We start from the raw sequence: 26,663 nt of genomic DNA on the forward strand, positions 1-26,663 counted from the left end.
AGAACGCACTGTGTTTCCAGACTCTTTTTAGTATTCTGGACGGAGCAAAGAGGAACAACCGCTGGAACACCTCAACAATGCAAAGAATCCAGAAATGAAAAGCTATCAACAGATTTTCTTACAATCTAGACAGTATGCGTCAGACAGTGGCCAAATATTGTGGTTATATAAGTTTGCAGCTAAATTTGGCTTTATTTTCATGCAAATATTCTGAACATTAATAGCCTGAACAAAAATTAACAGTATCGGCAAATGTGTGGAGGAAGGATTTTTAACGAACCAACTCTTGTCACTCAGGATTCTCATGTCCAGCGAGTTTCAAATTCTCTGACTGCCTCTATCCTCCCTCCTCGCGTCTGTGGCTTTCCTGACCTTTTAGCTCGGGTTTCCTCTCTCCCAGTCGGCCAGCACCATACACTAAGAGGACTCCCTGTGTGGGAGGAAAGAGAGCGAGGGGAAAGCCTTTGCAATAGCTTCAACTAAACATGAGTCACCCAAAGCATCTTTTCTTGACCCGTCCGTGGCCGTGCACTCCTAAAGCACCATATGCATTTTTCCTCTTCTGGAAAAGGCAGTGGTGGGTCAAGTCATTGGCCACATAAATTCAGACAAACCTTCACTGTGTGTGTGTGTGTGTGTGTGTGTGTGTGTGTGTGTGTGTGTGTTTGGACATTCCGTTCTGTAGCGTACCACGGGCCTCGCAAATGTTGAAACAGCTTAAATATGTGGGAGCTCTGGGTATTTTTACTTTGGCTTTCCATGAGCCTCAACCCATGGAACTAAAACAAACTCAACGGTGATTCCTACTCAAATCATCTCAGCTGAATCATCTTTGGTACATGTAAGACAAATGCCAAGTTTTGATTGTCTAAGGGTAATGAGCTGCGGTTATACCACAGAGCTCGGAAAGCCTGGCAGGTTATGGGAAATGATTTCTGGTGACATTTGTCAGGCATTATAATTTCCACTCAACTTTTGATCCATCTGTACTTCCACAAAACCTCCATTTCACATGACTACTGACGCATATTACCATAATACGTCAATTCATTGTTTTTGAATGTCCTTCATAATTGTCTGATTTAAATGTTTATTAACAAACTCCAGTCAGTTCAGGCAGCTCGCAATACTTTCCAGGTGGTTGTAGGAGCATACTGCTCTGTTTTTCTGTCTGCATTTTGCAACCTTTTGAAATTTAGATAGTAATGTATTTGTCCTGCTCAATATAATACAATGGTAACGCAATGATATTGTACAAAGAGGCGTCCCTTTTGGTCAGGATAGAATTCCCTTCCAATAAAAGGTCTTGTGTCTGTGGTTTATCTTCTACAGGGAAATAGTTTTTATAACCTTCATGAACCCCACCTGTACTGGGTTGGGTAATACTGGCAAAATGTGTGTTTTTGTTGAGAACTCAAGCCTAAACTGCTAAACTCTATAAAATAATGATCATTCACACTGTTATAGATATGAAACAGTTTTGCTTCCTTGATCCTTCCGTGATACCTTTACATTATTTCCAATGATATTGTGATTGTAGTGAGTTTGTAATATCACAGACTGGACACACAGAGACAACAAATATACTCCAAAATTCAAATAAAAGATTGTGTGTTTAAATAAAAAGGAATATAAGAGAGGAACTTAAACCAGTAACAGTGCGTATAGTTAAGTGTGTGAGCAGAAAGGTGATGAAATGTTGCATAGCACAGAACAAAAATCAAACTCATGCAAACTCATGTCTCAGGGAGCAGAGCACGTGTTTTGAGATGTCACTGACTCAGATGTCCCAGCACAGTTTCAAGAGCATCGAGAAGCTTCCAGGAGCCAGCCCGTTACTCTATGAGAGCTGGAGAGAGCCAAAGAAGCCCCTTAACCCATCAGCAGGATCAGTATATTCTACTTTGTACAAGAGCCGGGGCAGGATGAGCCGTGCCAGAGCCCTACAGAATGACCTCCAGGAGGGCTACTGGTGTGAATGTCTCTGACCAAACAATCAGAAACAGACTTCATTAGGGAGTGAACTGAGAGCCAAACATCCTATAGAGGGCTCACAGCCCTGGATGATGGAGTCCGATTGGCATTTCCCTTACAATGCCATAATTACAATACCGCCACAGAGCAGGTTCACCCTGAGCACATGTGAAAAACATGAAAGGATCTGGAGAAGCTGTGAATAACTAACATTATTCGGTTTGACCAGTTTGGTGGTCTGTCATTAAGGGACGCACAGACTTCTACAGGCTAGGCACAGCACCCTGACTGCCATTAGGTATCAGGATGAAATCCTTGGACCCATTGTCAGACCCTACGCTGGTGCAGTGGATCCTGGATTCCTCTTGGTGCATGATAATCCCTGGCCTCATGTGGCGATAGTATGTAAGCAGTTCCTGGAGGATGAAAGAATTGATACCACTGACCGGCCTCCATGCCTGCCTGACCTAAATCCAATAGAATAATCTATTTTTATCTCTTCAGGTTAATATTACTATACTATGCATAAAAAGATCATCAGCAAATGCAAATTGTACTCCGTAAAAACTGATTATCATTTTGGCTTTTATTTTTCTTTCTAATTGATGCCAGTTTTATGATCTTATTCATGTATGCCATTCAGCTGGGGAACATGCTGCTGAGCCCAGTCAGCCATCACTGCACTCAGACTTTAATGTGTAATTGATCTTCTCTGTGGTAGCTGCTTTTGTCCTTCAGTTTTCAGTGCTGTTATTTTTTTTGATAAGATACTGACCACTTTAGCTAGGGAAGGGGTAAAGTGTACTTGCCCCTGAGGTGGGAAAGATTATTGGGTTTTTTCCCTTGTTTGGGTGTAGAGGTCCAATCAGTGGGGGTCAAACCCAATAAACATGGAGGAGTGTTGCCAAGTCAAGATGTATTTACTGAAGGCCCCCTCTGGTTTACCCCAGAGTGAAGACTCACGTAAGTTTGTAACCAACCACGTCCATACTGCTGCTTTCCAATAGCCTGCAGCTCTCCTGTATTTGTGGAACCATCACAGTGAGAGGTAGACAGCAGATTGGAGCGAGTGCTTTATTTGCTCTGGGACAGACATTGGACTTGTCAAACGGGCTCTTATTTCTGCTTATTTTTACAGTACTCAGCTCTGCTTCAGTCTCTCTGTGAGATTGCACTGTGACCAGCAAGGTGTCACAACACAAAACGCTAATTGAGTCAAACCTTTTTTGTGGATGAAGTTTCTCAACATTTCCTTTTAGCGTATTACTTCACCTGAGCAACATATTAACGTCACATTTGACAGGCTTCTAATCCCATCGATGTGTTTGCTCTTCTGCAGACAAATGTGCTTGGCCCTGTTCCATGATAACAGATAATTTCAGAGGCTAAGAGTGTTATCTAAGAGGGATTCTTTATTCAACGGATGTACTTCTTAATCTCCCGTCATTTCTAGTTATACTGCTTATCAGTTACACTGAACAAACCTTTGAGGATGTGGAAGAGATTTTGTAATCACATTGGCTTTACAGTTCACTTGGTGAAAAGATCCTTAAATCTTCTGTCGACTAGAGGTAATTCAAGGGATGTATTTATTTTTAATAGACACTGTGTTAAAAGTCCATCTTATTTATTATTAGTTATTATTATTAATCTGAAAAATAATCAGTGTATCATGTACAGTCACTAAAGCATTAATAGAAAGCTAATTGCAGAAAAGTCTCAGTTTATGATCAAGAGGTTCCTTATACCATATTATGCTGTTTTGAACTATAATGTGTAATTTTATGAGGATTGCTTTTCTCTGCTCTTCAAGCGTAATTATTTTTCACAGAAACCATATGCTTTTCAAAAGCTAAAGACACCCAGTTTAACAATCACACACATTGCCCTGCGTTTTGACCCTTTGAAAGAGATTTTTGTAATGTTGGCCTAGCTTTAAGGTCCCACCTTTTCAATTTACTTTTTCTTTTTTACACCAATCTCAGCCCATGCCCGACTACAGTGTGTCGCTTTCTTCCTCAGAGCTCTGACATTTTGGCAGACCCAAGTAAAAGCTATCTGACAGTGGAGTAGGTTTGGCTGCAGATGCTTTTTTAATAAGGCAGGCTGCCAGAACCTTGTGGTGGATGTAGGGCAAGGGTCTCGTGATCTGCTATTGTTAAATGTGCAAGCCTTTGTGTTGACCTACTTTTTTTTTTTAGCATTTATGTAATCCTAAAGCTAAAGGAGAGTGGGTTGCAAAAAAAGAGAGAAGATGTCATGGCTTGGTTAACCACAGGTATGTTCCAACATACATCAAGGATTTGTTTAGGTAATGCAGAGACAGGCCACAGAGGATTTGTTTTCTTGTGGCTGCACAAGAAATGAGTTTTTGTCATTTCATGCTGTTGTTAGCCCTCAACGTTAGCTTCCTTTAAGAATGTGCCATTTGACCACTTTTGCAGCATCAGAGTGGGCACATTTTCCCATGTATGCACCCATCTGTGATGCTCTTTATGTCTCCTTTTGTCAGTTTTGTCTAGTCGTTTGGACTAAAAGGCAGTCATTAGTCCCATTTTGTGCTCTGTTGTCTTTGAACATCTCTCTGTGTTTGGCATTTGCTATCTGCCACGATCGTCATCTGCGTCCCGGATGTCCAGCCAAATTTTCAGCTGTGACGCACAAGGCTCCCTGTTCAAACGCGCGTTCATATGTCACTGCAAGCAATCCTCATTTTTCTTTATTGACTTTTTGTATTGAGCTATTTGAATTAGAGACTGGTTGTTTGTTATTATGAATCCTTTCAGGTTCCAAGAGAAATGTTAAGGCTGCTCCTATTGTATTGATGGATTCAATTACATCGTAATCATCTGAGTCTGCAGATTCCCTAAGCTCTGTGGAACTTTTCAGTAATTTAGGTGTACTGTCCACTCTCGATAACTTTGCAGCTGGCACCTGTTTTTAGTTTACCTGATAAAATGCCAGCTATTGATGAGGTCAGAATTATTAACTCCAACTATGAAAATGTAATTCTTTTTAAGTGTTTCCCAAGTGCTGTTAAACGGAGCGAGGATTTTGTAACATATTTTGGATGCTTACATTATTTTAATTTGCACACAGGTTTTGTTTGTTATTAAATAATTTTGTTTCTAACAGTCAGTTATGTCACAATTCCAGCAAGCAATCCAAGCCATTCTCTAGGTTTGGTGGTCTACTGGAATGGACCTTGGTCTTCAGTTCTCAGATTTTAAAATGGGATTCAAGTCAGGGCTTTGTGCAAGTCAGTCAATTCACTTTGGGTTTCTGGAGGTAGTTCTTCACCAGGAGTGATATATGTTTTGAGTCAATGTCATGTTGGAAAACAAAATGACAGTCTAGACCAGGGGTCAGCAACCTTTAACACCCAAAGAGCCATTAAGACGCGATTTCCACGCAAAAGAAAACACTGGGAGCCGCAAATACTTTTTGACATCTAAAATGAAGATAACACTGTATATATTGTTTTTTACCTTTATGCTTTGTGTGAACCACTAAGGTCTATTGCTTGTGAAATCCATGAAGTGCTACAGAGAAAATTACATTTTATTTATGTAATTAACATATTTTGAACTCTTAAAAAAATATAACAAAAGGAAAGACACCCAGTGATTATATATATATATTGGAAACGCGTCCTATGATTTATTTTGATTATGCCATAATGCTTTCTAACGTGGCAGCTCAAACCTTTGGAAATTCGAAGATAACCCTCAGTTTTAACTTTTTTACAAAGTTAAAACATATGATTGCATAGCAGTGGTTTCTGCTAGGGTTCAATTAAAAGGTTTTTCAGGGGGCTAATAATATTGACCCTGGTAATTTTTGTTTTTTTTTTATTAATTCTGTTATTTTCTAAAGAAAACTGGTATATTTAGAAACAGTTTGATGAAAAACATTTCCTCTTCTAAAAACAGCATTTGTGAAATTTCTGACAACTCTAAATTCAGTAGGAGGGGTAATAACTTTCATCGTCTCTGTATATCTTCTCTGAGATTGTGGTCACCCAAACAGAGTTAAACTACAAGAATATCCTCCACCAGTGTTGTATTTTGGACTTTAATGAAAAATGATCCACATCGAACACTTATGTTTTTTATGGATTCTTTTACCCATTTTCCACCATGTTTCATAATCTTCACCATTTTTGATTTTGACTAACCGCAGACAAGCAACAACAGCTTGATATTGATCATAAATTGTCTGACCACAAGAGACAAACTGAGTGTATGTATGTGTTTTTGCTGATTATTTTGCCAGTTTGGAAGATTGCCAGTGTAGTGTTTAGCATAGTTTGGTGTTGTGCTTGTTATGCCTCTCCTAAGCAGTCAGAGGTAGAAGAATGAAGATAAATATTTTTCCATTTATGTTATTTTTAACTGTTTTAACGGAATCTTCAACTATGTCAAATTCATCCAAACCAAGATATCAGAAAAATAATAGTTTGTAGCCAAACCACAAACCACCTGGCACTACATGCCAACTTTTTTTTGTGCGTTATAAACTGACAAACAATACCAGTTGACTGTCACTCCACCTCCTTGTGTGTTAGACTCTCAGGAATGCTGTATCCCTATTATACTGGAGCGTGGGACTCTGTTGCCTGGTGTAGGGAGGCTAGGATGACCCTCAGGAATGCTATTGTTATGTACTCAATTCCCTTTCCAAATGCACTGCGCTCTATCAGACTGATGGTCCTTTTTAGCAGAATGCGATATCCACGGGTACCAGGGGCGAGAGAAGGGAGAATTGGTCCATAAAAAGCCTCAAATAAAGGGCTGTTCTCTCTGCTCCGTCTCCCCTGTCCTGTGCAGGAACGGCAGGAATGTGGCAGGCAGACCGACTGGCCTCGGAGCCTTCAGCCTCTAATGAATTTTAAAAGGCCTTTTTCATTCAAAGCAGGGTGCTGGCTAACAGCATGCCGCCTGGCCAAGCACTCTGGTGGGCAACGGGGAGTAGGAGGAAGGGGGAAGGGGTGAGGAGAGAATAAGGAACACAGGATGGTTTGCGGGAGGGAGAGGAGAAGGAGGACTGGCAAAGCGAGTTGGCACCTAGGCAGGACGGGTATTGGATGTCCCTCACAGTGAGAGATAATAGGCCACTCTGCATGAGAAGTCACTGTAGGAGCATTCTTGACCCTGCCACGAGGGCTTAAAGAGAATAGAGGGAATGTGAGAGACAGAAGCCCCTTTCACAGAGCCCGTTTAAGGCGGGACTGTTGCACCTTTATTCTGCCTCGACAGTCTGTGTGAAAGGTACAGAAAAGGAATGGGGACGGCATTATTGTTACGCCTTTCAACCGGCTGGTCACAGAGCCGAATCGACATCTGTCTCAAAGGGAGAGCCAGCGTGGCAAGAAATGGCACACCAGATATCAATTATGATTTTGCTGTGTGTACAGTGGCAGTAAACCTTTTTTTGGCGGGGCTTCATACTGAGTTAAGCGCTGAACAACAGTGGTGTGAAAAGTGTTTGCCCCCTTCCTGATTTCCTAATATTTTGTCACACTTGCATGTTTTAGGTCATCAAAGACATTTTAATATTAGACAAGGATAACCCAAGTAAATACAGAATGCAGTTTTTAAATGATGATTTAATTGATTAAGGGAGAAAAGTTATCCAGAACATCCTGGTCCTGTGTGAAAAAGTATTTGCCCCTCTTGTTAAATCATGAATTAACTGTGATTATCCATGTTTTTTGGAAAGCTGGGTTCAGTTTCACTAAACACTCAGGTCTGATTACTGGCAGACCTGTTGAATCCAGAAATCACTTAATCAGAACCTGTGTGACAAAGTGAAGCAGGTTCAAAGATCTCAAAAAGAAACACCTCATGCCACTATCTAAAGAAACACAAGCAAAATTACAAGGTGAATAATTTAGCTGTGTTCCAGTAGACCTACAGCAGACACAGAGATTTAAGATTTAGAAACCGCTTAGTATAATGTAATCATGTGTACCACACGTGTTTTAAGTTCTAACGTCTCAGAATACAGCTGCGATGTATAAAAATAAAGCCTCGAGACATAAATTGCAGGTTATCAAAACAGAATCCTCGCTGCTCCTATCAGTCTTTATGAGAGCAGAAAAAGGGATTTTATACTCCTGGTTATGCACAGATATATACACAAATATATTACGCAAATGAATTTGTTACAACAGGCTGAAGGGAACCTCAAAACCGGCCATCAACAATAAGCAGAAGACAGATGGAGATGTGAAAGCGGGCCGCACATGAGCCAAGAAAAACTTCCTGCCGCTGCCAACAGAGAGGTGTTTTGAAATACCAAAGCTCATAGAAAATCTATACACACACAAACACACACATGTCAGGTATTTCATATCTGGTGGGGACATCTAACTGACATAATGCTTCCTCTAGCCCCTTACCCTAACTCTAACCATCAAAAATGAATGTCTAACCCTCAACCTAACCATAACCTAATTGTAACCCTGATGCTAAATCCACATTTTGAGTCTCAAAAATGCCTTCAAATTGTGGGGACCGGGATTTTGGTCCCCACAAAGATATGAATGCACGTTCACACTAGGGCTGCCACAAACGATTATTTTGATAGTCGACTAGTCACCGATTATTTTTGTGATTAGTCGACTAATCACATCATCATCCATTGGACATACAGCGTACAGCTTATTGCACCAGCAGCATCTGCTCTTATATAACTATCATTAGCTTACAGCTTTAAGTGTTTAAGTTAAGTGCTAATTAAAAATAAAGACAAGATGATAGTTTATTAAAGTTTAATGAAGTTTGCAGATTGTTTCGGTGAAGTTTAATAAACTCCTTGCTATCTAAAATATAACAGGACACCGGAGTAAATTCTCGAGCATCTCACACTTCTGATAATCAGCTGTCTGCTTGACGTTTATTCAGCTGTGTAAAAACTATAACTTTAATCTCAGCCAAACCGATTTACTCAGGAACAAATAAAATACTAAAAAAAAGCCAAACAATAACATTTTAAGCTAAGTGACGGCAGTGGGTTTGAAAACGATTTGCCAGGAGTCCGGTGTTCTCACGGCTCTAGTTAGCCTAGCCCCCGGCTAGCTATCGAGCTAGTGGGTAACAGACGTCTCCGAAAACGTCGGAGCGCTTTTGAAAATATGTGGTGTCTTGATAAACTGAGCAGATATTTGAGGTTTACACAGCTACATTCTCGCCTGAAAATATGTTAAACGTTTATTTTGTGACCCGGAAAGAATAATAAGAGTAATATAAAAACTAACTAGCTGCCGCCATTGTTGACAACAGAGCTGGGCTGCGCTATGAATTCTGGGACGGAGCTACTTCTTCTTCTTCGGGGTTTAACGGCAGCTGGCATCCTTGTACATGCAGTGCTGCCATCTTCTGTTTCAGTCCGTTATTACACTCTTAAATCCTGCTATTATTCCTGCGTCTTTTGTGATCTTACAAAGCTTCAAACGACGCGTCGACTATTAAATCAGTCGTCGACGATTTTGATAGTCGACGTAATCGTGACTAGTCGACTAATCGTGGCAGCCCTAGTTCACACAAACACACACAAACAGGTGCATGTGTTTATTGTCACTGTAGTGCTTCTTTTGAGAACGGTACTTCTAACCCAAGCAAGACTGAATCCAAAGGACCTGAAATATTTATTATTATTTGTAGAATATGAGTGATTGATTGATTGATTGATTGATTGATTGATTTAAATGAGTTGCAACAACATGTTTGGAGTGTTAACTACACTTTTCTTTGTATCTGAATGTTATGAAAAGCATTTCGTCAAAAGTATAAGCATTTTGCCCCAAACTAGTGGCTAAAATCCAGAGCATCCCAGTTTTACCTGTTCAATTTTTTTATGTTGCCAGGGGCCAATCTGTAGTGTGGGCTCTGTGATGCTCTCCACCTGCAGATATTCTGAAAGCCATATCTCCCAAGTCACTCTGGACTTGTAAGCAAGCCTGCTTCTCCCATCAGAGAACCTCACGATTCAAACCCCATTGTCCCAGACGGCAGTCCCCTTTTTAATCTGCTCCTACATAGAGTTGTTTCCCTTCTTGACTTGGTAATACTCCCCTAATCTTGACTGTGAAGATCTGTGATTGGCCAAAGTCTCCAAATACAGAAAATATTTGTACCTACGCCACTGATTTAAAGGAAAACATGTCTGTAGCCTGCCATCTTTGGGTAGGAATATATCTGTGGTGACATGTTACTAATTTATTATATTTTTGAAGTCAGATTTTTCTACAAAACCACTTTTTATTCTTGTTTTCCATTTGTACTGAAATGTAATTCAGTCATGTGAGCTTCTATGTCCACATGTGCCACACACAGAACAGCACAGCCCACAGGGCAGATGCTTTCACTTCATGGGGGCCATTATGGTTCATGTGGTGATTGGGGACCCTTTGGGTCAGGTCACATCATCTCCAGTGATTCCAGAGGAAATGCCAGAGTACTGAGGTAGTGGGATGCCTTATATAAGAAGGAAACACTGGCTGGTATGTGAGGCCCAGTAGGTAAAAAGTATGCCTGCTTACATATATAAATAGTCACTTCTTTTCAGCTTTGGTGTGCAGACCTGGCATCACTAACAGGGTTTTTTCCAACCATATCAATCAGTGTCTGAATTGACTCATTTGACTGAAGTTTTATTATGTGTGATGAATTGGTGATGGCACAAGGAAAAACTTTGCCAGGACATGCCAAGACTCCAACGCCATGACACACAAAGGCAGCATAACACATGAACCGAATAAACATCAAAAGCACAAGATGTCTCTCACCCATCTGGATCGTTCCTCGGGACCTGACTCAACCTTTTATTTCTCACATAACCTATCTACAAACCTAATTAAATAGAAAGCAGAGTGTGGCTTGGCAACGCACAAAGAAAAATGAATGGGATTAACTGTTACCTATACAGCTCTTTATGTACTGCACGCTTTTGCTGTCAGAGCTTTTAAGAAACCACTAATGAATTTGTGAACCCCAGTTTCTTGGAAGAACGCTGTGTTCCTCCTGGTTAACTGAGATGAACATGCAATATAGACAAAACACGGAGGATTCCACAGTTTTACTTCTGGAAAGTGAGTGGATTGGAAGTTTGCCATTCGGGTTGTGAATCACTGGGCCATAAAGCCACTTAGTTGTCCAAATGTCCTGCTAGGTGCTAGCGATTCCAGTACACCTGCTTTGGATGCCTTTGTGCACCACTGCCGATGTATGCGCAGGTGAGAAGGTAAATCTGTGTATTTGCAGGCCTCCCCAGTGTTATCTGGAAGCACATGGCAGTCTACCTGGATGACCTCATGCTTTGGCCTTCTGCAGTTGAAGAGAAGCAAAGGCATTATAGTGGCCAGGCTGAGGTCATAGTGAGATAGGGCCTGTGGAAACACTGATGCTCCTGCTAACATGACTGGCCTTGGAAACTACTCCCGCAGGAACCCCAAAAAACAGGACAGTAAAATCGCACTGGGCGGTCAGACAAGAGAGGAGATTAGCTGAAGGTTGAGCCAAAAACAGACCAGCTCTTTCCCCCAGGTTTTGAGTTCAGCAGAGGGGACATACAGGTGAAGTGTGGATTTCCCGTAATATTCCATGAGGGAGATGTATTCCATTATATATGCTAATAATCACCAGGTGGCAGCCATCCTTACATTCCCTTCCTTTTAAGCGTATTAAAGACAGATGACCCAGAACAGAAGGACAGCAGGAAGTATTTGTGCTAAATTTGTGCTGGTCATTCACCGTACCTATTTTTCCACAACTTCTGCCTTGTAAAAGTTTTAACGCACTTCTTACAAAATGACATCATTTCATGGCTCACTGTAATGTCACCATAATCTGTTGGGGATAAAAGAGTTTTTTTCATTACAATCTCGTGAACCAGTATTTAGATCCTGGATCATATCATAATATTAGGAAATGCTGAAGTAGTTTACTGTAAGTCATCACAGTTCTGTTTGTTTTTTTTATGTGCACACATGTTTTAACTTTAATTCTGTTTGTGTCCTTGTTTTTCTGCCAGACGGAGGCAATGAAAGGGGCTCTGAAGGATTTAAATCTGAACATTGTGGAAATGACTGATGAGAATGCGACACTGGATGGAGGAGATGTCCTTTTTACGGGTACGTCACTCTGCCTCTTCAATCACTGTATTTTATTGATTATTCATTAACCTTTGTCTGGTCATTCCAAACCAGCAAACTGAGACTTCCCTCTTATTTTTGAGTCCCACAACATCAATAACACCACTTCATAGATCTGAACCAGCCAAGATATTAATATATTGTGGGGATTAGAAAAATATTTTGCTGCTATTGGTCATAATCATCATCATTACCATTGCATTAATAATACAATCTGCAGTATTGTTATTGCATTCAGATGTTTAAACATATTGGCACCCAATTAGCCTTTATTACAGGTGCAGTGATAACCACTTTAAACTGTTGAATTGAATCTATAATCTTAAATGTTTATATGCAGATTACATTGCATTATAAAAGAAAGGCCTAACTCTGAGTACGCTCTGTGCCAAAGTAGACAAGAAGCGCAGGCTTTTGCAGAGCGTGTTTGTGAAAGTGAAACTAAAGCAGAGTCTAAGTGTGAGTTACTTTGAGGAGCTGTTGGGAGGATGCTATTTGAATAACCAGGTTATTCATTATTGTCTTTTATTCATTTATATCTTTTGATTAAGCTTTTAGTAGAGGTTCTTGATTAAAACATTTATTCAACATATTACAGATATAGTTTCAGTTAGGTTATTATCAGTATTGGGTAAGTTACTTTAAAATAGTAACTTAGTTACATTACTAGTTACTTCTCTCAAAAGTAACTCAGTTACTTCAAGTTACTCGTTACTTTCAAAGTAACTAGTTACTAGGGAAAGTAACTTTGGTTTTACTCAGAATTCTCTTGTTAATGTGTTTCTTCCATAACTTTGCCAGTCTTCTAGCTTGCTTACTTGCCACAAGTGCACTGTGCCACCGACCAATAGAAAGGAAAAGATAATGTGCATATTTCCACGAGAGAAATCCCACGCCTGGACCGTCATTGACTGCTGCCATGATTCTAGCCTACGTCACAGTCATGTGCGCCATCCAACACATACATCCAACACAAAAACTGCAGTCGTGGTGCTTTCGATTGTACTCAGAACTCAGAAATTCTGCCTTCTGAATAGGAAGATGTAGGTAACACCAGACTGCAGATGAGCTGCATACAGGGCTGGACTGGGACAGAAAATTGGCCTGGGCGTTTTGACTAGAGACCGGCCCACCATTATAGGAAAAATCATAAAGCCCTTGAATGAAAATAAACACTGTTGTGACAGTGATGTACACTGTTTTGATGGTATATATGCATCAATCTATCAATCGTTTGTTGTAAGATTCAGATAATTATTTTTTAAAAGCTAGACATTTTAAATGAGAATAAGAAAGAAAAGTATTTCTTTGTGCCCCCCATTCCCTGTTAATGCCCTACATGCCCCCCTGGCCACACTTTGCTAGACCCGCCCCTGCACAGTTACCAGCTGTCAGCTACCTAAAAAAGGATCCTGGGGTTATTTGTCTCTCAGAAACAGTTCATAACTTCCCTTCAACTCATTCATGTCACCTAAAAGGTAAACCTGTTTCTCCATCACCTGTTCAGCTCTGATGATTCAGTAAGGACATCTGGTTTCATCTTCATGTTTCCCTCTCACCAGATAACCAAACCATATCATGACCAGCAGCTTTTTTGCAGCTGTGGCTCCAACAAACGTCAGCTGATACTAGAAATTAATATTAAATAAATTCTAACAATAGCTGATCAAGCTTAAACGTGCTGCTGTTGTTTAGCGCGACATCCGCTGGTTTCCTCTTTCGGCGCAAAGTGAGCGATAAACAAACAAGAGAGCTGATCAGCTGATCATTGATCAGTTTTCATGATTGAAGTAGAAACGGGAGAGGGAGGGAGAGGATGAAAGAAGAAGAGGCAGCTGTGCAGCAAAGACACAGAATAACTCCAGCTTTGTGTCTTTTCCATTGTAGCTGAATTACGGGACAAACTGTTCCTTTTCACCTCAATAAGAAACGCTTAATATTTTCTCTGAATACCAGACGGGACGGTTGGCAACTCTAATAACTTATGAACAAAATAAAGTTCAACATCATTAACTTCATAGCACCCACCCAGCTGTATAGAAACTCCGTCATGCTAGCTAGCACGCAGTACGGAAAAAGTCAGAATAACGAAAATAAACTCCACCTAAACTTGGTTTATATCTGACCCAGAGAGACTGCAGGTCATAACTTCTTACCTGAAGTTCAGTTCACACTTGGACCGGCGGCCGCCTCGGGTCTCTTTTCCTTCTGCCTCCCTTTTCCTTCATCCACCTGCTGCCTCCTCCACTTGCTAATGTTACTGAATCTGTGGAAGCTCCACGATAGCCACCACACGAAGTAACGAGTAACGACCCTATCTAAATACCAGTAACGAGTAACGCGTTCCTGATTTTGGCATAATAACTAGTTACCGTGCTCGTTACCACAATAATAACGTAGTTACTGTAACGCGTTACTTAATAACGCGTTAGTCCCAACACTGGTTATTATGCACATGAGAATTGGCCTCTCTTCTCATAAGACAAAGTTTGTGTGAGGTCGAGCCACACACACACATACACACATACACCTGCACACACTGTAGGTAGGCTTATGTTCTAGGTGAGAGTTCAGATATATTTGCTTGCAACTGCATTTTTGTGCGTGCAGAATTGCTAGTTTTTGGAGAAGCGAGAGTCAGAAGATGGACAGGAAGCACCTGCCGTGGAGACGGAGACAATGTTCTTTTCAAACTGTGTTAAAAGTCATTGTGGTTTTGATTTGACGTATGCATGTATTGTATCTGGTGACGCATGAGGGGGCGTTAACCCTGATGAATCAAAAGCAATCTGAAGTGTCTTGCAGTGTGCATCTCCCCACGCTGCGTGTGTTCATTAAAATCATCGTTTGACTCCACCCGGCCGGATCATTGTTGTTATTTTGGAATTCCTCCTTTATCCCTCCTCAATATTTGAACCCTTAACAATATCTAAACACTTTTATGCACATGGACTGAAATCTTGCAGTGCTCCCCCTGCTCAAGGAGGCACATGTACAGGCTCATCTTAAGTTTGTGAGTGAACATCTAAACAATTCAGAGAAAAAGTACGTGCTCCCGCTATACTTAAGGGAAGAGAAATAGTGAATATGATCTAAAGAATCCCAATCCTATTGGAAATCTGTGGAGAGAGCTGAAGCTTTAAATTGCCAAGCTGCGGCCAAGAAACCTAGAAGATTTAGAGAGTTTTTGTAAAGACGAGCGGCCCAAAATCTCTTCTGAGATGTGTGCACACCTGGTGGAAACATCTTAATGCTGTGCTTGCCAACTGGTTTCTCCAGTCTGCGACTATAAATGTACAAATTCAGCAGGAGATCTAATACTTATTTCATCCACTGTAAATATCAGCATCCTGATATTTAATCTCTTGCAGTTCATTCATGAATTGCATTTTAAATAACTGGGGGTCATGCAGTCAAATGGTTCACTGAGCAGTTTGAGGAAGTTACTTTTTTACTTAGACCTGTACAGGTTAAAAAAAAAAGTTCACAAAGAAACCCAAGTCCTTAGTTTGTAGTTTGAATTCATCGAGGTTCAGGAATGGCTGTTTTGCTACAGATTAATGTGTATGACCAGAGGCCAACCTGTTGTGTCACAGAGAGAGGTAAAGAGGAGTCATGTGATCCTTTTGTTTCCAGAAATATAGTATAATGCTATCATCTGGAAACAAATAGTGCCTTTTACATGCTTGGACATGCTTTTCAGCCATTCACCATTTTGTTACCTTTTTAAGGCCACCTACATTTTTGTATACGGTGCAATTAAGTATTTAAAAAGTGTTTAAAATAATTACAAACACAAATTTGACAGTGAGGCCTTTATCTTTATATTTAAAACAAAGTCTTTGAAAGCATGAAATGTCTCATATCATGCAAATTTGAAGTCATGACTGTTGGAATAAATATCTTAAGGGATGAGGAGAAACTCTGTAGCTAACAACACATAGTCTAAGGAGCTTGGAAAGAAAAGTGCCTGGACTTCTTTAAGTTGCTTGAAGATGTTTCACCTCTCATCCGAGAAGCTTCTTCAGTTCTAAGGTCCTTCAGTTCCAGACCTTCAGTATCTTCTACTATGATGACCTGGATGACTTTGAACCTTCACAGGCATACTAACAACACATAGAACTTGGTGATTTGCTGTGTTTAGGTTGTATGAGGACTACTCTACTTGTTAGAAATGTAGTGAAATGGCAGAGGGTAGCCTCTAGTTCATACTCTGTGAGCAGACAGTTGCGTGTCTGTAAATATGCATCTGTGCTTTGAGATCCTCCACACAGGCATTCCTCCATGTGACCTCGATGACCCGGTGCCTCAGTGAACCTAGCTGTACATCCCACCGACAAACAAAACCGTCATGTGCCATTCTGCACAGTAAGACCACGGTGCAAGCAAGAGCATGGTGGTCTTTTATTCGATTTTCTGTATGTTCACTTACAGTCGTGAGTTAAAATGTGGGTCAGTATCTTCTCCGCTTCACAGACCACTAGGAAAATGCACAGTACAGTTAATTGGGTTTCTAGACACTGGCTCTGTGCTGTTGTTCCTTCCAGCTGAAATTGGTTTCACATGGCAGAGCTAGAAACATTTCCTGTTGGCAAGGCATGTGCTAATGGCTTATAGTGTAAAGGCTCAGCAGCAACATTAGGAGCCCATCCCTTAGCTCAGTGTGCTGCTCAATACCTCGCCAGGCATTCAAGGCTTTCTGCCTATGTGCCACCATACTAACCACAGTTGGCCCCCCTTCGCAGGCATGCATAAAGTACACGGTGTGCTGTCTGGAGTATTCTGCTACTGTAGCTTCTCATGCTTGCTGTATTGCTGGTTTTCTGTTCACATACTTAAAAGATTCTCTCTACAGGTCGAGAGTTCTTCGTGGGACTTTCCAAACGGACCAATCAGAGAGGAGCAGAGATCTTAGCAGATGCATTTAAGGTGAATTTATGTAGCAAAGTAGTGCCTGCATTCTTGCATGGAAATGCAAATAAGTTGGTGAATGTGGGCTACACTTGTTTGTTTGTGCTGCTGTTGGTTCTTTAGCTTGTAACGTGTGGCCACTGAAGAAGATAGAAGTCTCTTTTTGTTTAAAAAGTCTTTGTCATGGACTGAAACAAAGTGTCAGGAATAATGTTTAAGATCCCGAATGCTCAACATTTGTTCAACTACAAATGATCGGGAAAGAAGGGAAGTGGCTGAGGATGAATTGTACCTAAAGATAATAGGCTGAAAAGCATCAAATGTTCTGTGTAGGTGAGGGAAGCTGTAGTCACAATTCTAATTCAATCCATTGTTTCAAGCAAAAGTAAAGGCTTGTCACTGGAAAAGTTCACAACTGATCCATTACATAAGAAGTAAAAGTAGTATCTCAAATATATTTCCTAAATATATTCCTGACCGGAAGGCCTCAGTCAGTACGGATCGGGAACTGCACCTCCAGCACCACCACACTGAGCACTGGGGCCCCACAAGGCTGTGCGCTCAGTCCTCTGCTGTTCACACTGCTGACTCATGACTGTGTAGCAACACACAGTTCAAGTCACATCATTAAGTTCGCTGATGACACGACCATGGTGGGTCTCATTAGCAAGAACGACGAGTCAGCGTACAGAGAGGAAGTGCAGAGGCTAACGGACTGGTGTAAAGACAACAACCTGTCTCTGAATGTTGACAAGACAAAAGAGATGGTTGTTGACTTTAGGAGGACACGAGGCGACCACTCACCGCTGAGCATCAACAGCTCCTCTGTGGAGATCGTCGACAGCACCAAATTCCTGGGCGTCCACCTGGAGAAGGACCTCAGCTGGTCCCTCAACACCAGCTCCCTGCACAAGAAAACCCAACAGTGTCTCTTCTTTCTGAGAAGACTGAGAAAGGCCCAGCTTCCACCACCGATCCTGACCACCTTCTATAGAGGAACTATCGAGAGCATCCTGAGCGGCTGCATCACTGTCTGGTTTGGGAACTGTGCCATATCGGACCGCAAGACCCTACAGCGGATAGTGGGAACAGCAGAGAAGATCATCGGGGTCTCTCTCCCCTCTATTGAGGACATCTACACCACACACTGCATTTGCAAAGCCACCAGCAATGTGGCTGATCGGACACACCCCTCTCACACACTCTTTACACTCCTGCCATCTGGAAAAAGGTACCGAAGCATTCGGGCACACACATCCAGACTGTGCAGCAGCTTTTTTCCACAAGCCATCCGTCTCCTCAGCAAAATGGGACTGGATTGATAAACACACACGCGCACGCACACACACACACACACACACACACACACACACACACACACACACACATTATCACTCAGCTTAACTCAACTACCTCAAAACATTGAGACTGGACTGACTAATCAACACAAGCGCAAACACACTGACCTACACCACCAAACCATCGTACACACCAACCTGTAAATGCTCTTTTGCACAGTATTATTACTGGACTTTTTGCACTAACTTCTTTACTTCCTAATTTTTGCTGCTGCACTAAGGAATGTTTACTGTTCCTCCACTACCTCAACTCATCATCACAAAACCTTATTATTATGTTACGTTGTGTTTTTTTTGTCACACTGTCACTTTGTTGCTCTTGTTTGCACATTTGCACGTGCACTTTGTTGTCTGCTGTCTGTTAACAAAAAAAAAAGTCTTCTTTAGATAGTTAGTTAGTTTTTGTTAATTTATGTTGTAATTTATGTTAGGTCAGTCTGTCTCGTCTCTGCTAGCCAGCTAACTAGGCCTCTTAGTTAGCTAGTTTAGTGTTTTCTGTTAATTTATGTTGTAAATTTATGTTGCATGTAGCACCTTGGTCCTGGAGGAACGTTGTTTCGCTTCACTGTGTACTAGCTGTATATGGTTGAAATGACAATAAAGCCGACTTGACTTGACAATATGAAAACATTCTTTTTAATAATCTTTTTCTTTAAAGCCTTCTGCAAGCAATTATAAATCTCAAACAAGAAAGGAGGAGATAAATATGATATCAATCATGGAGGCTTTAGGCCAGGAGGGTAATAGTATCATCACTCCATCTTGGTTTTTTTTTTTTTTCATTAAGCTCTGCTGCCCTTTTTTTCTCTGATTCCATTTTGTTCTCCATCCATCTCTGCCTCACTCCTTCCTTTTGAGCCATTATATATCTTCATCGTATATAGTCTTCCATCTCTGCTTTCACTTCTTCCTTTGCTGTATTCACTTTGCAAATCCCTCTGAGGACATCCGATGTACCAGTCAGCATTGAGGCTACTTTGTGGACATAAAAAATACCAGTTGTTGCTAGGAGATGTGAAAACCCTTTCAGGACATCCCACTGAGTGTACATGGAGGTACATTAGCCCTTTTTATTGTAAGCCAGCATTAGCATTCAATGAGTTCTGAATCCCAAAATATATACATAAAGGAGGGTGTAACACTGAATAAAAATAAATAAAGTTTTAAAAGGTCTTTCTACTTTTTATTATTAAGCTCCACTGCGCTCTGAGAGTATTGATTAGTGCAGCTGTAAAAAGTCCCTGTAGCAATTAAGAGTTTGATCCTAGTTCCAGATTTCATCTGCCTTTGAGGCATTTTTAATCGAGTGCTGGTGCAAACTTCTGCCACCTCTGTATATAATGATTAAAGAAAGTAATTGATGACACAAATGAAGCTGATTTGGGTGAGTAAACCTCTTAATTAGTTCACAGGCACTTTCTTCCTGTCCCTTTATTAACCTCAATCATTCCATTCACTCATCACTGCTGTGATGACACACTGTTATTCTCATACTCAGCATTCTCATGTCAGTGTCATTACTCAAAAAAGCAATGTATCAAATATTACTCAGTACTCTCTGAAGAAAGTATTTTTTACACTTCCCTTTACAATATTTTTATGCTTCTCAGCAAAGTGGCCTGAATCACACTGCCACATAATTACCAACTGACAATATAGACGTATCTGGGGTCTGCATACACTCAGCTTTAACATTATTCCGCTAGCTTTGTGTTAGCCGTCCAGATGTTTACAAAGAGCTGATGCTATGTCCAAATTGAGGACAGTTACGTGTTACATTACTGGAAAACTGTAATCCCAGTTTTCGGGCAATCATTTTTTGTAGGACATTCACAGTTCCATCAAAAGTTTTATCACAGGTAAAAAGAAACTTCCCGGCTTCCTCCTGCAGCACAAAGACGTGCAGTTAGTTAGGTTAACTGGTGATTCTAAATTGCCCAATAGGTGTTAATGTGAGTGCGAATGGTTTTCTATCTCTCTGTGTTTGCACTGCAACAGATCAGGGATCTGCCCAGGGTGTACCAACCTCTCGCCCTGTGACAGCTGGGATCGGCTTCAGCCCCGCTGTGACTCTAAAAATTGGATAAGCGGAAGAGAATCGATGGATGAAGTTTAATAAGAGATTAATTTCTTTATGCCAATTAAATTTCTCAGAGAAAGACGTGAAAAAAACACCACTTGTTGGGTGTAATGTGTTACGTGGTATGAGGTTGTTTCTGTTTGTTATAAATAAATCCTAATTAGAAAATGCTGATGTAAATCGATAGTGCCATTATCATTAATTGTGCTTCATTCTAGATACTTAATTCATTATTGTGTTACTGAGCTTTTAGATAAATAACATTGGATTGTGCTAATTGTGGGCTACGTTGTAGTCAAATTTCCCCCCCCCCAAACCTTTAGTTTTCATTTATTCCATCAGGTTGTGCATAAAGTGTTCTGAGATATAGCTGAGGAAACATTTGTCCTCTTAGACAGAAGTGGAGTCCCAAGCAGCTTTGTTAGGGCCAAATAGTTACAGCCAGACAACATTGTCAAGATACTCCTAGATCAAAAAATGCTGCTTTAAACTACTCGGTGCCTTTAGAGGACTTCTAGAGATTCACTCAGTTTCCATGCAGATTTGTTAGCCATGGCTTGCTTTTCACTACTACATCCATGGGGAAAAAAATACAACATAAAAGCAATATTTCAAGCTAAACCAAGAGATTAGCTTCAGGGAAGACTTGGACAAGCAGGCTGCAAACAGGATCACAGTGGTTGGTCACAAAGGTTGAACCTGTCTATCCTGCTGGCTGTTCTTTTAAAGTGAAGATGTTCTGCTTGACCTATTCGTAACACTTTTGGATTCCCTCTGAACAGTCATGACAAATCCAAAAAGCTGGCTAACACACAAGTTCAGAGGTGGGTTATACTGTTCAAGAGTTGAACGCATTACCATAGCCTGAATGGCCTTACTGTAGTGCTTCCATCTTCCCATCTGTATCTGATTTGAATTCCTCATTATGGATTCCTCTGTGTTTTCTGTTATCTCTGATAAGACAGGACTTAATGATGCGTCTCTGGCAAAAGACAGTAGGAAAAATCACTTAAGCGTCAATTGTTGTTCTTTCCGTTTTATATCAGATGGATTTCTCCTGTCGCTGTTGTTTTTTCCTTTCATTTTCAAATTAAGGATCACTTTGTTGCCAGGTTATTTAGTAGCCTACTCCACAACTGCATACAGATGTTGATTATCTCTTTATGGTCCGCACAGAGGTCAGAGTAATTGGTGTTATTGATGGGGTCCGTTTATTTTGGAAGTAATATAGAGGTTAAACCGCCTCTTTTCTGCCATGGGTAAGAAGTGCTGACCAGCTCAGCTTGCTTTACCTTTTTTCTTCAGTCAGTCATGTTTTCAGCTAACAACATGGCAGCTGGTGAAGATGAAAAGCAAGCCTTTCTTCCCTTAAGGATTTATCTTGGTAAGGACGAATGCATGACTTGCATTTCCAATTTTGCGCAGAAACTTCCTGTTTATGGATAAGGAATGATAAAAAGATTATACAATTCAGTTGTTCTCACTGGAAATTAGGAAGACATCAGCAAAGGGGGTAATTTAGGTCTTTCGTGTGATGAAGTCACAATAACTGGGTGAATTATGGTGTCGTTTTATTGGTTCCATACAAATATTTACTTGAAAACTGTTAGCATATAGTTGAAAGAAAAAATGGGGTGTAATGATGGAAAATGTACACTTCCTTTGTAAGTTTTATGAAGCTGAACGCTATAAAAACCCCTTCAAAACACATTGTGTGATTAAGAAAACACATGGATGTCTGTTGGAAAAGTTCTTTTCTTAGGTGCGAAGTTGAATTTATAAGGTCATCCAAATGTATTCAGGAACAAAAGGTCTTAGAAAATAAGCTTCGAGTCTCTTTATCCTGTCAGATTTTAAATTGCATCTTGGTCTCACTTCAAGGTTTACGAATCACAGTAGGATCCGTCTCCGGCTTAAGAAGTCTCTCCCACATAAAGGCCTGAGTCCTTGCATCTAATGTTTAATCGCTCGATTCCTTCTGCTGGGTAAAACAAAACAAAGTCAGGGGTAAAACAATATTTCCGTTAAATATGCTGCAACTCCAACGTGGCCTTAAGGCTTTAATCCTTGCAAAGAAGGCGGCTTTCAACGGATGTTTTAATGAGAGTTCTTAGTCCAAAATCAACCGTTAAAGGCTAAAGGTAAATGTAAAACTATAGGTTCCAAAACAGTTCTGTTCATCTGCAAAAACAAGCCATATAGCTGTCAGATAGGATTTCTTTAATCCTATTTTTATTGTTTTTTATCCTTGGGGTCGGAGCTTTAGAAGCCTGTATGATTCTTTTTCTCATTAGAAGTGGTTGCATGAACGCTAAAGTTCTCTGCCTTAGTTTAAACAGCTATGGTCACTGGCAGGCAGGGCCGAGTTTTGCATTTCTGTGCACCAATCAGGTTTTAAAAACGTGTAAAGAAAAATGCGATGGCAGTCACGATGTCGCTATAAATCCAATCAAACCCTCCCACACAGTCTTAACAAATGAGGATGTTTAGCAGTATCTTTAAAGCGATTCTTACGTAAGACACTTAACATTTGAAACGTTCCAGGGGTTCTGTGAAAACCAACCAGCATCCAGGTGTTAATAAAACTGTTATCGCTGCCAGTTCTTCTAAGTACCCTTTATGTAACGTGTGTTTTTGTAACACTTTTAATGGCAACATTTGGTTTGCAGACGTCCCACAGCCAGAAAAAGCCTTTAAGAACTGGCTCCTACAAGGTGCTGCGTAATCTCCCCATGAGCCCTGAGATCAACAGCATCTCTCAGACCATCTTGCTTTTTCCGCTACTGAGCTGTACAATACTTTATTTCAATGCCACTTTAGGCCCCATGATACCACACAGATCACTGCTGAGCTTTTACAATCTACAGTAAAACTTTACACACACATGTACATATAGCCCTATATTATAATGAATGATGTTTTAGCTCATTGTTGTACTGTAGTTTAATGGATGGAGAAGCATTGTTGCTGAGTAGTAACGTGCTTTTGTATCATTTGTTTAAAACTGTTCGTTCACCCACATTCAGATAAAAAGCTCTGTCTTATCAGTAAAGAACTACTTGAGGAAACCTGTTAGCAGGTGATGAGAAAGCCTGTTAAATATTTAAAGCTACAAGCCCCAAATGATTAGCATTACCTGACCCTGTCCTATCATCATGAAATGAAAGTCATGTTATTTGAGCTTATTAAGCGTTTGTAATGATATTGTGTTTTACAGGACTATGCTGTTTCCACTGTGCCTGTGCTCGAAGGCCTGCACCTGAAGAGCTTCTGCAGCATGGGAGGACCAGGCCTTATTGTAATCGGCTCCAGTGAACCAGCACAGAAAGCCCTCAAAGTATGGAGCTTGTGTATGTGTGTTTATGTATGTACACCGTAACTATGCTCTCCCTAGCTGTAGTCATGGAAACCTGTGAATTGATGTATTGGCAGTCTTTTCTTTACTTTGACGCACATTGAAGTAGTGGATCCTTTTTCCTTTTTTTTTTTTTTTTGTTTCATCGTTTGGTTGACATTCTGCTTGATCCGTTAGTATGAACAACCCTGAAAGAATAACGCGACAAGACAGGACATTGCACGTGTTGATTCAGAGCAGACTCCCTTACTTACAGTTTGTTGGCGGCTTCCCACTCCAGGCACATTGAAACCACCTGTCACCTAAATCCATCCCCATTAATTCATATTCTCAGCTAATCTGCGGGGATTGCCCCTGGCGCTCACACTCCAGCTTCAATTACGACTGTATTGTCCTTCCATTAAACAGCTTGAGCTCATTACTGCATAAAAGGCTCCTGTATCGATCGAGCTCCAACAACAGAAACCTGGGGACCGCCAAGACCGAACAGAGGAGACGGCTTACACCCCGACAGAGACGGATCGCTCGTTTGCACCGAGAGTGCAATAAATCTCGGCCCATCCCTCCCATGGAATTATCCCCCAAAATTCCCAAACATTAGCATGTGAACTTTTGCAGTGGCACAAACAAGAGAAATTCAGCGAAATGTGTATTTACACAACACAAAGGCAGGCAGTGTATATATAATTACATAAGTATGAAGACTTACAGGCAAGCACATACACCTTTGGGCTTGACAGGTTCCCTCTGGCAGTATTCCTCATTTGCCTTCTAGTATGATATCTCCCCCTGCTGGCTCAGTACTAAACAGAGTTACTGTAAATCAAGCAAAAGTCGTTTAGTGTATCTCAGAGAACATCAGGCAGCTCTTCCTAAGAAGGCTGAAGTACTCGAGAGAAGCACAAGGTTGGCCCTGTTGGTTTTGTAAGCATGTTTGCATTGCTAAAGTGTTCCCAGGAACCTATGCATCATTGCATAATAGAATTAATTTATAATCCAGTGCCAGCTCATTAAGATTCCTGCCTGTTTGATCACTCCAGTAATTAGCTACTGGGGCGAAGAGTGGCCGCTAGCGAAACTTAATGACAGACTGCTCGCTTTCTAATTATGGCTTACGTCACCCTCTCTCTCGCAGCAATTAGCTCCTGTTTTAAAGGGCCTTTAACAGCCCTGGATTTGTAATTAGATAATGTTCTTTGTGTGAGGGAGAATGAGATCTTATGAATGCAGATTTAATGAATCCAAACTGTTCGTTTGGGATGTAGATGCAGCTCTTCTGGCGACGAGGCTCCTTGTCGAATGCAGCAGACACTTTGTGCAAATTAAAGTTGGAGCCCAGCTAATTCATTCTGTCTTTAGGGAGCTGCGCTTTGCTGGCGTTCAAGAAAATTTGGACCTGCCCTTATTTTTATTACGGGGTTGAGTAACGCATTACTCATTTGCAATCACAAAATAGCATCGACGATCTGTAGTTTGTATTTCGGCTATGCTCAGGAAGGCTGAGCGCACCGCGTATCTGTGTTTCGCAGAATGACCGGATGGATTTCATCATCCATCTGTTGCTGTCACTGTCAAGCTTTTCTCATGAAGTCATCATCCCAAAATACAGCCTGTGTCAGAGGCTGCAGCACCCTTTCCCTGTAATCTCGCACTACCCCCCTCCTTCCTACAGCAGACTGCCCGGCAGGCTGTAGATCATCAGTGGCCCCTTCATCCAGCCTAGCTTGATTCATGAGCTCATTGCTCTCTCTTGGTCAGAGTCTGATCTTCACCTCAAGGATGCTTGCACGCTTGAATTTTATAGATAATGAGGTGACGGCATGGTGAAGGTTCTGTTGGAGATTTTTTTTTTTGATGGCCAAATCCAGTGTTGGAGAATGTAGGTTCCAGATTTGGATTATTTATATATTGAAGCTTTGTTTCTTGTTCTGTTTCTCCCATACTACATACTTACTCCATACCACTGTTACCATGTAAAACAGTCATAGATAAAAATCTAGAGCTAAGTTGACTTTATATCACCTCAGAACCATGATTGTCCGAACAACATTGAACAGCAATCCACCTGATAGCTGTCGCAATATTTTAGTTTGAGCAAATATAAAACTTGGCATTACTATCTAGTCCAGGGGTGTCAAACATAAGGCCCAAGATCCAGAATCGGCCCACCAGGGTTTGGAAAAAGTGGTTTTATAGCTTTTCCTCCCCCATGTGCATATCAAAATAAATAAGTAAAAAATCCAAAGCAAAAAACCCAGATTTTTACTCAGTAAGAAAAAACAAAGAAAAACAAAAATGTAATAATTACAGGACAGTCTGCGCCGTGTACTAACAGAACGTTTTCTGTAAATTTAAACAATTATTTCTTATTCTTATTCTTATCATGTAGCGAAAACAAGACATATCAGTGGAACTGTACTTCTTTTTCTGGCTGTATGTGGCCCATAATGTAAAACAAGTTTGACACCCTGATCTAGACCTTCACAGCATGTTCTAGGTTTCCTCTTGTGATACCACTGTGTCCCTGAATCAGCTGTAGACGCCGATAGCAGCAGCCTTAAACATTAGATAAATGTCATCTGAAATTTCCTGCATCCTCCCCCTGCGTTTCCTTTTTCTGTGTACTTTTCCACTGAAAACATTACACTGCAGCAATAAAATACTAGACCAGTAATACCAAACATTTATGGTCCATCAACAGGAAGCAATTTCAGTCTCATTTCCTGTCCAGATCTGGAAGCTGTATTGCATAAGTTTTAAGCAGTTTCTGGGAAGGATTGCTAAAGTGAGCATTAGAAATGTTCACACCAGGTGCCAAGATAAAGATTC

At 40.8% G+C, this 26,663-nt stretch overlaps 1 protein-coding gene across 3 annotated transcripts in view; it reads left to right on the forward strand.

Moving 5' to 3' along the window:
• Positions 1-26,663, forward strand: part of ddah1 (dimethylarginine dimethylaminohydrolase 1) — an 82,886-nt gene that overhangs the window by 47,576 nt on the left and 8,647 nt on the right. For all 3 annotated transcript variants that reach the window (XM_026148137.1, XM_026148136.1, XM_026148138.1), the window contains 3 exons: positions 12,010-12,109; positions 16,986-17,059; positions 23,697-23,816. In XM_026148137.1, the coding sequence (XP_026003922.1) occupies positions 12,010-12,109; positions 16,986-17,059; positions 23,697-23,816 (294 nt within the window). The remainder of the gene's footprint in view (positions 1-12,009; positions 12,110-16,985; positions 17,060-23,696; positions 23,817-26,663) is intronic.

This window comes from Astatotilapia calliptera, chromosome 17 (genome assembly GCF_900246225.1).
Source record: "Astatotilapia calliptera chromosome 17, fAstCal1.2, whole genome shotgun sequence".
NCBI lineage: Eukaryota > Metazoa > Chordata > Actinopteri > Cichliformes > Cichlidae > Astatotilapia > Astatotilapia calliptera.